Consider the following 18,204-nt stretch of genomic DNA (forward strand, 5'->3'; position numbering starts at 1 on the left):
AGCCAGAGCCAGGTCAGGTTTTCAGGATATCCACAATAAATATGCATGAAATAGATTTGCATCTCAAGGAGGTAGTGCATGTGAATCCATCTCATACATATTCATTGTGGATATCCTGAAAACTTGACCTGGCTCTGGCTCTCGAGGACCGGAATTGCCTACCCCTGCTCCAGGGTATACATATTCAGGGCTTTCAGTCTCTCCTCATACGTCTTCTGGCGCAAGCCTCCTATCATTTTTGTCACCCTCCTCTGGACCGCTTCAAGTCTTCTTACATCCTTCGCTAGAAACGGTCTCCAAAACTGAACACAATACTCCAAGTGGGGCCTCACCAACGACCTGTACACGGGCATCAACACCTTCTTCCTTCTACTGGCTACTTCTCTCTTTATACAGCCCAGCATCCTTCCGGCAGCAGCCACCACCTTGTCTCACTGTTTTTTCACCTTTAGATCTTCAGACACTATCACCTCAAGGTCCCTCTCCCCGTCCGTGCATATCAGCTTCTCACCTCCCAGCATATACGGTTCATTCCGATTATTAATCCCCCAAAACATTACTCTCCATTTCTTTGCATTGAATTTTAGTTGCCAGGCATTAGACCATCCCTCTAACTTTTGCAGATCCTTTTTCATATTTTCCATTCCCTCTTCGGTGTTTACTCTGTTGCAAATCTTGGTATCATCCGCAAAAAGGTAAACTTTTCCTTCTAGCCCTTCAGCAATATCACTCATAAACAAACATATTGAACAGGATCGGCTCCAGCACTGAATCCTGAGGGATTCCACTACTCACATTTCCTTTTTCCGAGCGATTTCCATTAACCACTACCCTCTGGTGTCTGTCCGACAGCCAGTTTCTATTCCAGTTCACCACTTTAGGTCCTAACTTCAGCCCTTCTAGTTTGTTCAAGAGCCTCCTATGAGGAATGTATCAAAGGCTTTGCTGACATCTAAGTAAATTACATCTAGCATATGTCCTCGATCCAGCTCTCCGGTCACCCAATCAAAAAATTCAATCAGGTTCATTTGGCACGATTTACCTTTTGTAAAGCCATGTTGCCTCGGATCCTGTAACCCATTAGATTCAAGGTAGTACACTATCCTTTCTTTCAGCAACACTTCCATTATTTTTCCAACAACTAAAGTGAGGCTCACCGGCCTGTAATTTCCCACTTCATCCCTGTGACCACTTTTGTGAATAGGGACCACATCTGCTCTCCTCCAATCCCCAGGAACCACTCCCATCTCCAAAGATTTAACCTGCCAGAACCTCTCAGAGCTCCCTCAGTATTCTGGGATCGATTCCGTCCGGTCTCATCGCTTTGTCCACCTTCAGTTTTTCAAGTTGCTCATAAACACTCTCCTCTGTGAATGGCGCAGAATCTACTCCATTTTCTCATGTTAGTTTGACAGACAATCTTGGTCCTTCTCCAGGATTTTCTTCTGTGAACACAGAAGTATTTGTATAGTATGTTTGCTTTTTCCTCATCACTCTCCACATATTAGTACCCAGAATCTTGTAGTTTAGCAGTTCCATTTTTCATCTTCCTCCTTTCACTAGTATATCTGAAAAAAATTTTGGTCTCCCTTTTTTACATTTTTGGCCATTTGTTCTTTCGTCTGCGCTTTCACCAGACATATCTCTCTCTTGGCTTTTTCAGTCCTTTCTGCACTCCTCTTCTTGTTGTTTTTTTACATTTCACGAACGCCAACTCTTTCGCCTTTATTTTCTTCACCACTAGTTTGGAGAACCATATCGGTTTCCTTTTTCTCTAGTTTTTATTTATTTTTATCGCCTCTTTCAGCTTAGACTACTGTATTTCCACTTCTCTTATGTTCTCCCATCCTAACAGCTCTTTTTTCAGGTTCTCTCCCATTGCATTAAAGTTCGTACGTTTGAAATCTAGGACTTTAAGTATCGCGCGGCTGCTCTCCACTTTAGCCGTTATATCAAACCAAACCGTTTGATGATCACTACTTCCCAGGTGAGCACCCACTTGAACATTAGAGATACTCTCCATTTGTGAGGTCCACATCCAATATCGCTTTTCCCCTCGTGGGTTCTGTAACCATTTATTTGGCATTTACTGGGGTTTTTTCCATATCATTTGGAGGTGAGAGGGGTTCAGTGACCACCGGGGAAGTAAGGATGTGTATGTTTATGTAGGGGTGTCATGCCTTAATCCTTCCAGGGGTAATCTGGTCAGTTTGGACACCATTTTGGCACTTAATCATTATTGAAATAGGTTTAGACTCAAAGATCTAATTTTTGTCCTGGACATTTTCTACAATGTTCCCTTATTGTGGAAAAATGTCCAAATCATATGGCCTGTGGATGAACTCCATTGAAAACATCTTAAAAATGGTTTTCAAACATAAAAATTTGGATTCTTTGGTGAAAATCCCATCCATCTGCTGTTTAATGCCACTTTTGGATATTTTATGTTTTGAAAATAAGCCTCTATATCTTTTTGAGATAGGGCAACCAGAACTAAACTGTCACACCATAAAGCAACATATATAATCTGCATTCTTTTCTAAATCTTTCCTTACACACTATATTGAGGATGTCAGCATCTTTATCACAGTGACTCCAAGATCCAAGATAAAATTTGCAGACGATACCAAACTGTGCGGCAGAGTTAGGTCCAGGGAGGAGTGTGAGGACCTGCAAAGGGACTTGGACAAGCTGGAAGACTGGGCAAACAAATGGCAAATGCGCTTTAACGTGGAAAAATGCAAGGTCATGCATATAGGGAAAAAGAACCCGTTGTTAAACTACAAATTGGGGGGGGGGCATTATTGGGAGACAGCAGACTTGAGAGAGACTTGGGTGTGCTGGTGGATGCATCACTGAAGCCATCTGCACAGTGCGCAGCAGCCTCGAAAAAAGCCAACAGGATGCTGGGCATCATAAAGAGGGGCATAACAACCAGGACGCGGGAAGTCATCATGCCATTGTATCGAGCGATGGTGCGTCCACATCTGGAATACTGCGTTCAGTATTGGTCGCCGCACCTCAAGAAGGACATGGCGGTACTTGAGAGAGTCCACAGGAGAGCAACGAAACTGGTAAAAGGTCTGGAACACTGCCCATACGCCGAGAGGTTGGATAGGCTGGGGCTCTTCTCTCTGGAAAAAAGGAGGCTCAGGGGAGATATGATAGAGACCTTCAAGATCATAAGGGGCATAGAGAGGGTGGATAGGGACAGATTCTTCAGACTGAAGGGGACAACAAATACGAGGGGGCATTCGGAGAAACTGAAGGGAGATAGGTTCAAAACAAATGCAAGGAAGTTTTTTTTCACCCAAAGGGTCGTGGACACTTGGAATGCGCTACCGGAGGAAGTGATCAGGCAGAGTACGGTACAGGGATTCAAACAGGGATTGGACGGATTCCTGAGGGATAAAGGGATCGTGGGATACTGAGGGAGGAGCTGGGATGTAACACAAGTATAGAAAGCTAACCAGGTAATAAGTATAGAAATCCAACAGGTCGTGCATGTGCAAGACCGGAGGGTTAGGACTTCGATGGGAAGATAGGACTTCAATGAGAAACCAAGGTGGCAAGGGAGCCCCTTCTGGTGATTCAGACAGGTCGTGACCTGTTTGGGCCGCCGTGGGAGCGGACTGCCGGGCAGGATGGACCTATGGTTTGACCCGGCGGAGGCACTGCTTATGTTCTTATGTTCTTATCCTTTTTCTGAGTTATGGCTCTCAAAATGGAGACCACCATTGTCTACCTACAGTTAAAGTTGTTTTTTCCTATATACATCACTTTTATTTGTCCACATTACATTTCAACTGCCATTTTCCAGGCCCCTGGCTGCAATGTCTTCCTATAGCTACTCATAATTTGTTTACAGCTTAACAACTTTAAAATAATAGCTAACCCACTTCTAATGCAGCTAAAACTGGAGTATTATAGGATGAACTCTGATGCCCTACAATAACTTCAAAATATGAGCATGCTAACAGCATGTAATGCATCCAAATATACTGCTGTGCTGTTAAATACTGCCTTACCATGCTTTGTACTGACAGACCCTATAACGTACTGCCATGCTCTATTAGTTACCGCAATGTCATACTAAACTCAAAACATCACTACCCTATGCTGTATGAGGTCTCATCATCTCAAAACCTATTAAGCCCACCCAAATCCCACAAATAACATGCCCCAAACATGCTCCCTCATACTTTGGACACATGATGGCTAAGAAGCCTTATGAGACATTCAGAAAATTGGCTTTGAAAATCAACACTTGGACGCTTTGGTGAGAAAAAATACCCAAGTGCCAATTTATGCCTTTTTTGAATATCTTAAGAGTTTTGAAAATGCACCTAAATGTATTCTCTGATGTCCCCAATATCAGCTGAGTGGATGGAATAGGAATCAGCAGAGTAGGAGATTACAGAGGGAAGAAAAAATTGCTAAAACTATGGAATCAGTTCTCAGTAGGCTACAGTTATCCAGAGAGGTTTATCTGTTTAAATTAATAAATAAATTAATAAATAACTTCTGGAGTTACCTGAACAAATCTCTAATTTTGAAAAATTTCTCCCACAATTCTATATATGGGGCTCCTTTTACACAGGTGCGCTAGCGTTTAACGCACGCACCGGATTAGCGCGCACTAGCTGAAAATCTACCGCCTGCTCAAAAGGAGGCGGTAGCAGCTAGCGCGTGTGGCAATTTAGCGCACGCTATTTCGCGCATTAAGGCCCTAGTGCGCCTTTGTAAAAGGAGCCCATGGTGTTTTAAACTGCACAAATGTGGAGGTACACCCTTTTACTGAATAACAAGCCATTAGCATCAATCATTGGGCGTGAACAATTATTGTCACTAATTGGCACCGATTTGAATTTACATTCACATCTTGCTACATGGTATTCTATAAATTTTAGCTGAAAAGGGAGCATGGGCCAGTTGGGGCATTCACTTAAAGATAAATGCACTATTATAGAATTTGAGGGATCCACACCTAATTTAGGCACAAAGATTTACACCAGGTTTCAGTTGGTGTATTTTGGGCATAGAGGCCAGCACTAAGCGCTGTTCTGCAAATGGTGCCAATTCTGAGTGCTATTTACAGAGTAGCACTTAATGCTTTTTCTTCTGCACCCAAATTGGGTGCTGTTTACTGAATCTAATCCTTTATCTAGTCCAGGGGTGACAAAGTCCCTCAAGGGCTGCAATCCAGTCGGGTTTTCAGGATTTCCCCAATGAATATGCACAAGATCTATTTGCATGCACTGCTTTCATTGTATGCTAATAGATCTCATGCATATTCATTGGGGAAATCCTGAAAACCCGACTGGTTTGTGGCCCTCGAGGAAGGACTTTGACACCCCTGGTCTAGATAAAGGATTAGATTCAGTAAACAGCACCCAATTTGGGTGCAGAAGAAAAAGCATTAAGTGCTACTCTGTAAATAGCACTCAGAATTGGCACCATTTGCAGAACAGCGCTTAGTGCTAGCCTCTATGCCCAAAATACACCAACTGAAACCTGGTGTAAATCTTTGTGCCTAAATTAGGTGTGGATCCCTCAAATTCTATAATAGTGCATTTATCTTTAAGTGAATGCCCCAACTGGCCCATGCTCCCTTTTCAGCTAAAATTTATAGAATACCATGTAGCAAGATGTGAATGTAAATTCAAATCGGTGCCAATCGGGCAGTTTTGAACCTTTCTCTGCTGCTTGCTATGATTATATCCCATAGAATCAGTTTCCACAATTTAACTACCAATTTGTCTTGAAACTGCTAACATTCAGTTTCATTGCATGACTCTAAGGGCCTGATTCTATAAATGGCACCTAAATTCTAGGCACTGTTGAACACATTTGTCAATCATCCGCTAGGTGCCATTTATAGAATCAAGCCTAGTGGTGTTTAAAAGGTCTTAGGTACCGGTAGGCATGCAATCCTTAGGCACGCTGCCATTCAGGCCAGGTTTTTCTTGGCTTAAATCAGTATACCTAAGTTAGGTGTCTACCAGTACCTAAGTCAAACCATGCTCAAAATCTGCCCAGAATCCACCCCTTACCATACTTACTTGCTGGTAGGCACCAATTAGGTACCTATCAGCTAATTAATTTTTTAATGGATTTTTAATGTTGTTGTTTTTTTTTAAAATAGTGCTTTTAATTATCAGCACTGATTGACCCAATTAAGAACATTAAGTTAGATGCCTAGATCGGCTAGGTGCGTTGATCTAGGCACTTAACGTTTGCCATTATTCATAGAATCAGAGCCTTTCATCTAGTATTCTTTGACAGGGACAAGATGGAATTTAAGAGTTGTCCGTGTCTTTATTATTCAGAAGTAGAATCTAGTCATGATGAAAAAAAAAATCTCATTCAATTAGTAAATTTTAATATTTTTCCTTAGTCAATGTTTATTCTATAAGCAAGTTACTTTCTCTGTAGAGCTTTCTTCAGAGCCATCTTAACATCCCTGTTCCTCAGGCTGTAGATAAATGGGTTGAACATTGGGGAGACTACATTGTACACCATACTGGAAATCTTGTCCTTTTCCATGGAATAGCTTGAAGAAGGTCTAAAATACATGAAGAATATTGATCCATAGAAAAGTGTTACCACAATGAAGTGAGAAGAGCATGTAGAGAACATCTTAGATCTTCCATCAGTTGATTGCATCTTCAGGACGGTTTTGATGATGCAGATATAGGAGATTAGGATGATCACAAAGGGTGTCATTACTAACACAGCAGCTTCTGTAAAGAGCAACAGCATATTGATGGAAGTATCTGTGCAGGAAATCTGTAGCAATGGTATGTAGTCACAAAAAAAGTGCCTGATCTTGTGAGACTTACAGAAAGAAAGACGGTAAATCAACAATGTGTGAAGCAAAGAATGCATAAAGCTGATGATCGTAGATGCAAACAACATGCTAAGACACACCTTCTTATTCATGATTGTGATATAATGAAGCGGATTACATATAGCAACATAGCGGTCAAATGCCATAATAGACAGAAGTACACATTCATCTACAGTAAAACCTACAAAGAAATAGAGTTGGGCAAGACAGCCGGAGAAAGAGATGGTCATCTTGTCAGAGACCATGTTACTTAACATTTTGGGGACAGTTACTGAAGTGATAGAAATATCCAGAAAAGATAAAAAACAGAGAAATAAATACATGGGGGTATGGAGCTGGGAATTCACATATATAACTGAGATTATGGTTCCATTCCCTAGCAAGTTAATCAGGTACATGGCCAAGAACACTGGAAAAAGTAAACGGTTTAGTTCTTCATAGTCCGTGGGTCCGTCAAGAAAAAATTCTGTAACTGTTGTCTCATTCCAATATTCCATGTTTTTCTCCTTACTATAGAAATTTAAGAAAAAGTTCACCTAATAGAAAAGTGTCACACTGTCAGTGGTATAAAAAGACCTCTTTCCAAGCTCCCAGTTGATATAAAGCTCTACCAGCTGAAGAACAAACTTAAAAGAAAATATGAAAATATCTGGAAAAACAGGAAAAAGTAAACCAATTATTAATTTTTTAAACCATTTTTCAGCTCATAAAGAAAATACAACTAGAAATACCATTCAGACCAATAAAAGTTAACTAGATCAAAGTGTTTCAAAATTGCCGCTTCAGAACAGCTGAATAGTGTAGAGTGATTTCACAAGCCAGATATATTTCAGCCAACCAAAAAGTGGGTATTTCAAGGGAAAGACTTGAATTGGGAGAGTTTGAGTAAAATTCAGCTTATACAAAATTCAGCAGTGAGATTATTATATTGTAAATCAAGATTTGATCACATTACACCAGTTTTATTGTAAACTGCCTAGATAGTCTTCTATAGGCAATATATTAAACAATAAATACTTGTAACTACAGACTTGTTAGTTGTTTTACACTGGCCCCCAGTACAAACCCAGATCTAAGTTGTTTAATTTTTAAGAACTTTTTTAAAATAAATTTTATTGCATTTAAAAAGTTAATAACAAAAGTACATAAACAATATATACAAAATATAAACAAAGCAATATATATATAAAAGCAATATATATATATATAAATATAAACAAAGCAATATTTAACAATTACAAACCTATAATAATGTATGCTGAAACATATAGTCAAGCTGATACATAAAGATAAGTTCTCATAAATGGTTACAATATTTATCCAGTGGTGCCCAATTTTACGAAAGTGTGCTATTGTACAAGATTTTATAGTGATAACACCTTCCTATTTACATATAGAACACACAGAGCTCCACCATTCACTAAAGTTGAGCTTAGTGTTATCCTTCCAATTACAAATTATAAGATGAGTGGCAGCAGCGAGAAGGATGTTAAAAAGTTTTTTTTTGATTAGCAGGAATGATAATACAGTGTTCCCCCGGTTGTTTGCGGCCGGCGGTTAGTGATCCCAGTCATTCACGGTATTTTCTGACCGCGAACCGCCGACAAGGAGAAGCTCTTTGGGCTAAAAACTGCTAGTGTAGTTTAATAGAAGAGGGGATAAGTTCCAGGAAATTTGTACATTGGGGCAATACATTAAGAGATGAGAAAGTGTACCAGGATCATTTTTACAAGGCCAACATAAATTTGAAGAGGATTGTGATGTAATTCTGGCAAGTTTAATTGGCATCCAGTAAGATCTATGTACAATGAAAAACATGGACTGACAAAGTGAAGCAGACATAGTAGGACGGGCAGAACTCAGACCAATCAAAAGTATTAGCATCCTGATTAAATTCAGAAGACCAGATTTCAGTTAAGGAATTGTGATTAATAGAATATTCATGCAGTTTCCAATATACATATTTTAGAAGCTTTCTTTCTATTTAAAAGAAGGAGGCAAACAAAATCTGAAAAATTTAGCATATTCCTGTATAGAGACAGCACAACTCTCACAATCAAATCATGTAGTTTATCATAGACATATTGTGGCAAAGGTGATATATTATAGGAAGATTGTAAATCAGCAATATGTAATGGGATGTCCTGTAACAACAATTGGTGAATAGACCAAATACAATTAAGTTGTCATTCTTCTTTCTATGGGCCTAGTTCGGGTAACTTAAATTTTGTATTGTTCCAAATAGGCAGTGGCGTACCAAGAGGGGGGAAGGGGGCCTGTCCACTCCGGGTGCAACCTTAGGGGGGATGCACAGCCGGCCAGGTCCAGAAAATTCTACCGGGCCGATCAGCCTGCTTCTCCCCGACATCAATTCTGCTGTTGGAGAGGAAGTTTGGGCCAGCCAATCGCTGCCTAGCTGGGCGGAACTTCCTCTCCGACCGCAGAATTGACGTCGGGGAGAGGAATGCTGGTCGACCCGACGCAGGGAAGACGAGCTTGGGTTGGCGGCGGCTTTAGAAGGGCAAACAAATGTGTCACTGAAAAAAAAAAGGAGGCCAGAACTGATCAGGAAATGAGGAACCACAGAGCAGCAAAGTCCTCTATCTGCCCCTAGCAATTTAAAGAAAAAAAAAAAGCAGGTTTGCAACCCTAAAAATGCCACAAAGGCCTTTGGAAATCACTAGCCATTTCTATTCAGAGAGGTAAGCAGGCCACAAGCAGGGAGGGAAGAAACCGCCAACATTCAAGGCAGCAGGGAGAAATTTTCTTGCTCTTTGCCTGCAGTGGTGTATTCACCATGAGCAAGACATGCAGGAGATTCCAAATTAAACTCTACAATTAGTAAATCCATCAAGGTTTCACAATGTAGAGCAGTTGTCTTCATTTCAAGGCCCACCAGCTAATGGCAGCCCTGAGACCTTCTGGGCAGCTCGCACACCTATCTGGAATTCCCCTCCTCCCCTAGTAAGATTCGGTGCTTGCTCACTGTTTTCGTTCCCAGAGGCGCTTCTGTAACTCTTTGGGTCACCAGCAGCATGAGTGAAATAAACACACTGCCTTTGGCGACCCAAAAGCTTTCCTCTGCTACTGCTTCCTGTCTCTGCATAGGCGGGAAGCAGTAGCAGAGAGAAAGCTTCTGGGTCACTGAAGGCAGCATGTTTACTTCATTCAGAGAAGACAAAGGTAGAACAAAAATTTTCTATTTATTTATTGCTTTAGGAGACATGTCACTGTTTCTGTGGTGTTGCATTGTATGCAGAGTCCAGCTTCTTGCTGGTTCAATTTAACCTTTGTCTATGTATTTCTATTTTATCCTCCCTTTTATAAAACTGTAGAGCATTTTTTAGCGCCAGCCGTGGTGGTAGCAGCTCTGATGCTCAGAATTCTATGAGCGTCAGAGCTATTACCACCATGGCTAAAATCCCACTACAGTTTTGTAAAAGGGGGAGGGGTTAGTTTGTGATGACATATTCCATACTAGGCGAAGGTGTTTTCTGTGTTCTGTATGTTCGAAAGACATGGTTTTCTGTTAGGATTGACGTTGTAGGATTGATCTGTACTAGTCTGGCTTGTTTAGTTTTACAATGGGTGTATTGATGTTGTACTGCTCACTGGCTTGTTACTAAAAATCATGTTTTTTGTACAGATGGGGGGGGTTGCCAAAAAAATGATGGGCCCCGGGTGTCACATATGCTAGGTACGCCACTGCAAATAGGAAAGGTATTAGGAGTAAAAATATTATTATTTAGTAACTTATAGAAATCATTTATTAGAATTGCAGAGGATTTGAGAAAGCATAAGTGATCAGGATATTTATATTCATCCATAAAGGGAAGTAAATGAATAGGAAAGGGAAGTATCAGCGAGCTCTCCAATGATAACCATCTAGGGGTATCAAAACTGTATGATAAGAACCATTGTAATGCTTGAGATAACCTAAAAGCAGAGTGATAATTCACTCTGCCTTTAATTTTTGGAAATTTCAGCTTTTTAAGCGCAATTCTTGGGGGTTTATTTTTTCAAATAAACTTATTCATTAAAGCTTCTAGCTTTTTATAAAGACTAACTAGGAAGGGAAGGGGGCATCATACTTAGTATGTTATTTATTTTTGGAACCAAAACCATTTTAATAGCTTCAACTCTACCCCACCATGACAAGAATAGAGGAGACCAAGAAGATAAACCTGAAGAAGCTAATTCAATAATAAAATTATAATTACGTTTCATAGTTTTAGCTATGGTAGTACTGTATCAAATCCCCAAATCCCCAAATATTTTATTTATTTTAGATTCCCATTGAAAAGGAAATTGAGAGACTTGATGTTTCAACACATGCGAGGAAAGGGGCACAATAGCTGATTTATTTCAATTAATTTTATAACCAGAGATAGTTGAAAAGGAATTAATTCAACTAAGGGGTCCTTTTATCAAGCCACGCTAGCAGGGTTAGCACGTCGGATATTTCATCACGCGCTAACCCCCGCGGCCGGCTAAAAAACTAATGCCTGCTCAATGCAGGCGTTAACGGCTAGCGAGGCAGGTGGTTTAACGCGCGGTATTACGCGAGCCAAAACCCCTACTGCAGCTTGATGAAAGGACCCCTAAGAAGAGTAGATAGAGTCCAAATGGTTGTATAGTAAGATATCATCAGCATAAATGGAAAGTTTATGACACCCTTAATCAATGCTCTCTCCATATTATTATTAGATCATATTTGATCACATATTTGATCATATTAGATCACACATTTGTAATTTGCTGAATGTCCAGCCTTCTTTCGATGTGAACCACCTAGAAGTCGTCTGACTATGGCGGTATAGAAAAATAAAGTTATTATTATTATTAAACCGCATGCACACACTGATTAAGGGTGAATCTTATAAACTTTCCATTTATGCTGATATCTTACTATACACCACTTTGGACTCTATCTACTCTTTTTAGTTGCATTAATTCCTTTTCAACTATCTCTGGTTATAAAATTAATTGAAATAAATCAGCTATTGTGCCCCTTTCCTCGCATGTGTTGAAACATTGTAAAAATCCACCTAACAAAAAACGATTGTCACGATGTGGGCATCTTGACATACTCATCTTAGAAAAAGATAACATCGTCATAACTGAAATTCAGTGCAACTAGCAAAGAAATGGTTGTGCAAAAAAAATAGGTCTTCAGCAGTTTTCTAAAGTGTAACAAATTTCCACAGAATCTCAGCGTTTCATAAGGCAGGTTCAGCAATGGAGAAACAAGATTTTTTTTCATTCGCACATATCGTGCTGTATCCCTTATGCCTGCATCAAGGAGCAAACGGCTCTCACATCTCAATGCTCTTAATTGTACAATAACAGACACAGCCAAATAGTCCAGCAATGTATCATAGATACCCTGTTGGACAACCTTCAAAATTGAATATGAAATTGAATTGCTAACCAATATTTTTCTTAGGATATTGAAGACTCATCTATTTTCTAATGTTTAATTTAAGCTCAGAATTGATTTTTAAAAAAATATTCTCTAGTGTAATGCATCAGTTATCTTGTCTTTGCATCCCACTTGTAATCATATTTAAGGGAGATGGAGGGCTATACATTCCTTATATTATACAGCATGATATCAGAATGAAGGTTTATAAGATAGTTCTGTAAGTATTGCAGTTGTACTCTTGTAATCAGGAAAGACTATTTACCATATATTATACTAGTGATGCTGTATTACTTTATGCTAAGGACAAACTACATCTTCCTCTTCCTATCCACTGCATATGATTTACACTCTGTATATGAAACAAAATATTTTAAATCATTTTTCACTGTCCAAACCTTGTCTAAAATCTGCTAGTCAAATTGTGCGGTTTTCTCACTTTCTAGCTTCTGTCTGAGATGAATAGAAAATTGCAAAACGTTCTGACATTTTAGCAGAGATACAGCTGCTCTCCATAATATATCACCAGACTAAAAAATAAAAACCCACCAAAAGCCTCAATGAATTGGAAGTAGTCTTTACTGACCCAACTTGAGCCATGCTTTAACACACCGTTCCTGCATCAGGGGTCATATAATCAAATATTAAGAGCTAATAAGCATAAATATCAAAGGATGATGCATTACCAGATTAATCCAAAAAGTTCCTCTCTGTGTTGTGCTCTCCAAAATATGACACATTGCATGTAGGATTTAAAACATTATTCTCATTGCATGTCTATGACCACCCTGGCTCCACTAATGAAATCGCGCACATACATCTGTTAATGTGCCTCAGTTCAATCCCAAGTCTACTAAAATACTATATGCCAGGGTGCCTTTATCCGGTTCTGTAGTACCCCCTGCTATTCCAATACTAGTCAAAGTCTCTTACCTCTTTCTTTTGTTATAAATACTTACCAGTATGAATCTTTATCAAGAGCTCTGTTTCACAAACCCTAAATAATCGTTCCGTAATTCCTGAAACATTTCCAAAACTGTGCATGAAGATTTTCATACATTACTGAATGTATGCTACAGCTGTTTCTGTTCGACAGTACTATTCCTTTCCCAGATTCTGGGTATCTGACAATGTGCTGATCTGTCTTATGTGGTTCTCTAATCTTCCCTGTAGATCGACGGTCATTCCTGGGAGTCCCTGAAGCTCTCAAACAGAAAAGGAAGGGAATCTCCAGAGCTTTTTGTAAAATGATTGGAGCCTTTCACACAGTAAATTCCTCGGTATTATTGTTGCTCCCAGTAATCATCATTTTCCTGTAGTTTCCTCCCCATCTAAATCATAACTAGAGTTGGTTTCCAGCTCTGTAAGTATTCAGTTGCAACTACTTGATGATTTTGTCCTTCTTTCATATTCCTCCCATCACACCTCATCTGGTCATTGCAGTGAAAGTTCTGGGCTAGGGAGTCATACAGCAGGTCCTTGGAATTACAGGTCCTAAAGCTGGCTGCTAGTTGTCAATGACCATGAATCCCTTCCCTCTGGTGCACTGAATGCTTCCTCCTAGTATCCTCAAGCCAGCAGACCCAGTGAGTGGAAGACCTGAGATGGGGACTGAGTAAGGGGTCTTTCACATGGAGAAACAGAAGCAAACGGTAAAGAACTGGAAGCAGAATTGAGGCGGGAATGCAAAAACGGAAGTGTGATGGTAATGGGGGATTTTAACTACCCCGGGATAGACTGGAGGATTGGAAACTCCAACTGCACGAGGGAAACAGAATTCTTAGAGGCTGTGAAGGACTGCTTCATGTAATAGCTCATCAAGGAACAAACACGAGGTGATGCCACTATCGACCTAATCCTTAAAGGGATAGGGGGACCTGCAAAGGAAGTGGAAGTTGTAGGACCACTAGGAAACAGCAATCACAACATGATCCAGTACAAATTAGAAGTAGGAACATCAAAAGTGAAGAGAACCACAGCGACAACGCTCAACTTCAAGAAAGTGGACTACGATGCTATGAGAGCAATGGTGAGAAAGAAACTCAGAAACAGCTCAAGAAAAACGGAGACCGTAGAGAAAGCCTGGTCCCTATTCAGGGACATGGTGCAAGAAGCACAAAATCTGTACATCCCCAGGTTTAGGAAAGGGTGCAAAAAAAAAATAAAATCGAACAAAAGACCCGGTATGGATAACTAATGAAGTGAAGAAAGCAATAGGAGACAAGAAAAATTTGTTCCGAAAATGGAAAAAGGACCAAACCAAAGAAAACTGGAAGGAACAAGGGAAAAACCAAAAAGAATGTCACCCAGTGGTTAGGAGAGCAAAAAGAGAATACGAAGAGAGGCTGGCTGGGGAAGAAAATAATTTCAAAACGTTCTTCAGATACGTTAAAGGGAAGCAACCGGCGAGGGAGGAAGTAGGACCGTTGGATGATAGAGACAGAAAGGGAGTGGTAAAGGAGGAAAAAGAGCTAGCTGACAGGTTAAACAAGTTCTTCTCATCAGTTTTCACAAGCGAGGACACATCAAATGTACCTGAACCCGAAGAGATCATAAGTGGAGACCAAGAGGAAAAACTGTCACAAATAGAGGTAAGCCGTGAGGATGTCCTCCAACAGATAGATAGATTGAAAAGCGACAAATCACCAGCCTGGATGGAATCCACCCAAGGGTATTAAAAGAACTAAGAAACGAAATAGCGGAAACACTCCGACAAATTTGCAACCTATCCTTGATAACTGGGGAGATCCCGGAGGACTGGAAAATAGCAAATGTTACAACTATCTTTAAAAAGGGATCGAGGGGTGACCCGGGGAACTACAGGCCGGTAAGTTTGACTTCAGTTCTGGGCAAGATGGTAGAGGCACTGATAAAAGACAGCATCTGTGAGCACATAGGAAAAAATGGACAAATGAAAGCGAGCCACCATGGCTTCTGCAAGGGAAGATCGTGCCAAACGAACTTACTGCACTTCTTTGAAGGGATAAACAGCCAGATGGACAAAGGGGAACCCATAGACATCATTTATCTCGACTTCCAAAAAGCCTTTGACAAGGTACCCCATGAGCGGCTACTTAGGAAGCTGTGGAACAACGGGGTGGAAGGGGACGTATACAGATGGGTTAAACACTGGTTGGCAGGCAGAAAGCAAAGGGTTGGAATGAAGGGTCACTACTCGGACTGGAGGAGGGTCACGAGCAGGGGTCGGTGCTCAGACCGCTGCTGTTCAATATAATTTTAAATGACCTAGAAACAGGGACAAAGTGTGAAGTTATAAAATTTGCGGATGACACTAAACTCTGTAGCAGGGTTAAAACAGCGGAGGAATGTGAAGACCTACCAAGGGACCTAAACAAACTGGAGGAGTGGGCAAATAAATGCAAATGAACTTCAATATAGAGAAATGTAAGGTCATGCATATAGGGAAAAAGAACCCGATGTTCAGCTACAAAATGGGGGGATTAGTACTAGGGGAAAGTAACCTTGAAAAAGACTTGGGTGTGCTGGTGGATACAACAATGAAGTTAATGGCACAATGCGCAGCAGCTTCGAAGAGAACAAACAGAATGTTGGGTATTATTAAGAAGGGTATCACAACCAGAACGAAGGAAGTCATTATGCCGCTGTATCGTGCGATGGTGCGCCCGCATCTGGAGTACTGTGTCCAATATTGGTCACCGTACCTTAAGAAGGACATGGCGATATTTGAGAGGGTTCAGAGAAGAGCGACAAAAATGATAAAAGGTATGGAAAACCTTTCATAAGCAGACAGGTTAGAAAGGCTGGGGCTCTTCTCCCTGGAGAAGCGGAGACTCAGAGGAGACATGATAGAGACTTTCAAGATCCTGAAAGGCATAGAGAAGGTAGACAGGGACAGATTCTTCAGTCTATTGGGAACTGCAAGAACAAGGGGGCACTCGGAGAAATTGAAAGGGGACAGTTTTAGAACAAATGCTAGGAAATTCTTTTTCACTCAAAGGGTGGTGGGCACCTGGAGTGCGCTCCCAGAGGTTGTGGTAGGACAGAGTACACTATGGAGTTTCAAAAAGGATTGGATAAATTCCTGAAGGATACGGGGATTGAGGGATACAGATAGAGGTAGGAATAGGATTATGAAAGGGTATAGATAGAAGGATAAAGGGGATTAAAGGGTTTTAGACAAGGATCACCTTACAGGTCATGGACCTGATGGGCCGCCGCGGGAGCGGACTGCTGGGCGAGATGGACCTCTGATCTGACCCAGCAGAGGCAACTTACATAAGAACATAAGCAATGCCTCCACTGAGTCAGACCCGAGTCCATCGTGCCCAGCAGTCCGCTCACGCGGCGGCCCAACAGGTCCAGGACCTGCGCAGTAGCCCCCTATCTATACCCCTCTATCCCTTTCTTCAGCAGGAAATTGTCCAATCCTTTCTTGAACTCCAGTACCGTACTCTGTCCTATTACTTCCTCTGGAAGCGCGTTCCAGGTGTCTACCACACGCTGAGTAAAGAAAAACTTCCTAGCATTTGTTTTGAATCTATCCCCTTACAATTTTTCCGAATGACCTCTTGTTCTTATATGTTTTGAAAATTTGAAGAATCTATCTCTCTCTACTTTCTCTATGCCCTTCATGATCTTGTAGGTCTCTATCATGTCTCCTCTGAGTCTCCGCTTTTCCAGGGAGAAGAGCTCCAGCCTCTCCAATCTTTCAGTGTATGAAAGGTTTTCCATGCCCTTAATCATTCATGTCGCTCTCCTCTGGACCCTCTCAAGTATTGCCATATCCTTCTTAAGGTACGGTGACCAATACTGAACACAGTACTCCAGGTGCGGGCGCACCATTGCCCGATACAACGGTAGGATGACTTCTTTCATTTTGGTCGTAATACCCTTCTTAATAATACCCAACACGGCTGCTGCGCATTGTGCCGTTGACTTCATTGTTGTATCTACACCCAAATCTCTTTCAAGGTTACTTCTCTCTAATACTAATCCCCCCCATTTGGTAGCTGAACATCGGGTTTTTTCTCCCTATATGCATGACCTTGCATTTCCCTACATTGAATTTCATCTGCCATTTATTCGCCCACTCCTCCAGTTTGTTTAGGTCCCTTTGTAGGTCCTCACACTCTTCCGTAGTTCTAACCCTTCTACAGAGTTTATGTCATCCGCAAATTTTATAACTTCACATTTCGTCCCCGTTTCCAGATCATTAATAAATACATTGAACAGCAGCGGTCCAAGTACAGACCCCTGCGGAACTCCACTCGTGACTTTCCTCCAGCCCAAGTAATGACCCTTTACTCCAACCCTCTGTCTCCTGCCTGCCAACCAGTGTTTGACCCATCTGTGAACGTCCCCTTTCACCCCGTGGTTCCACAGCTTCCTAAGTAGCCGCTCATGGGGTACCTTGTCAAAGGCCTTTTGGAAGTCAAAGTAAATGATGTCTACAGGTTCCCCTTTGTCCAACTGGCTGTTCACCCCCTCAAAGAAGTGCAGTAAGTTTGTTTGGCACGATCTTCCCTTGCAGAAGCCATGTTGGCTCGCTTTCATCAGCCCATTTTTTTCGATGTGCTTACAGATGCTGTCCTTTATCAGTGCTTCTACCATCTTGCCTGGAACCGATGTGAAGCTTACCGGCCTATAGTTTCCCGGGTCTCCTCTTGACCCCTTTTTAAAGATAGGTGTAACATTTGCAACTTCCAGTCCTCCGGAATCTCTCCAGTTTTCAAGGATAGGTTGCAAACTCGTTGGAGTATTCCCGCTATCTCATTTCTTAGTTCTTTTAGTACCCTAGGGTGGATTCCGTCCGGGCCTGGTGATTTGTCGCTTTTCAATCTATCTATCTGTTAGAGGACATCCTCATGGCTCACCTCTATTGCTGACAGTTTTTCTTCTTGATCACCATGGAAGATCACGTCGGGTTCCGGTACACTGGATGTGTCCTCGC

At 41.2% G+C, this 18,204-nt stretch overlaps 1 protein-coding gene across 1 annotated transcript; it reads right to left on the minus strand.

The window, feature by feature from the left end:
- Positions 1–6,420: 6,420 nt before the first annotated feature.
- LOC117368469 (olfactory receptor 5AS1-like) lies at positions 6,421–7,347 on the minus strand. Its single transcript, XM_033962166.1, has one exon. It carries the CDS (start codon positions 7,345–7,347, stop codon positions 6,421–6,423), a length of 927 nt encoding a protein of 308 aa, XP_033818057.1.
- Positions 7,348–18,204: the final 10,857 nt, after the last annotated feature.

The sequence above is a fragment of the Geotrypetes seraphini genome, chromosome 1 (genome assembly GCF_902459505.1).
Source record: "Geotrypetes seraphini chromosome 1, aGeoSer1.1, whole genome shotgun sequence".
Classification (NCBI taxonomy): Eukaryota; Metazoa; Chordata; class Amphibia; order Gymnophiona; family Dermophiidae; genus Geotrypetes; species Geotrypetes seraphini.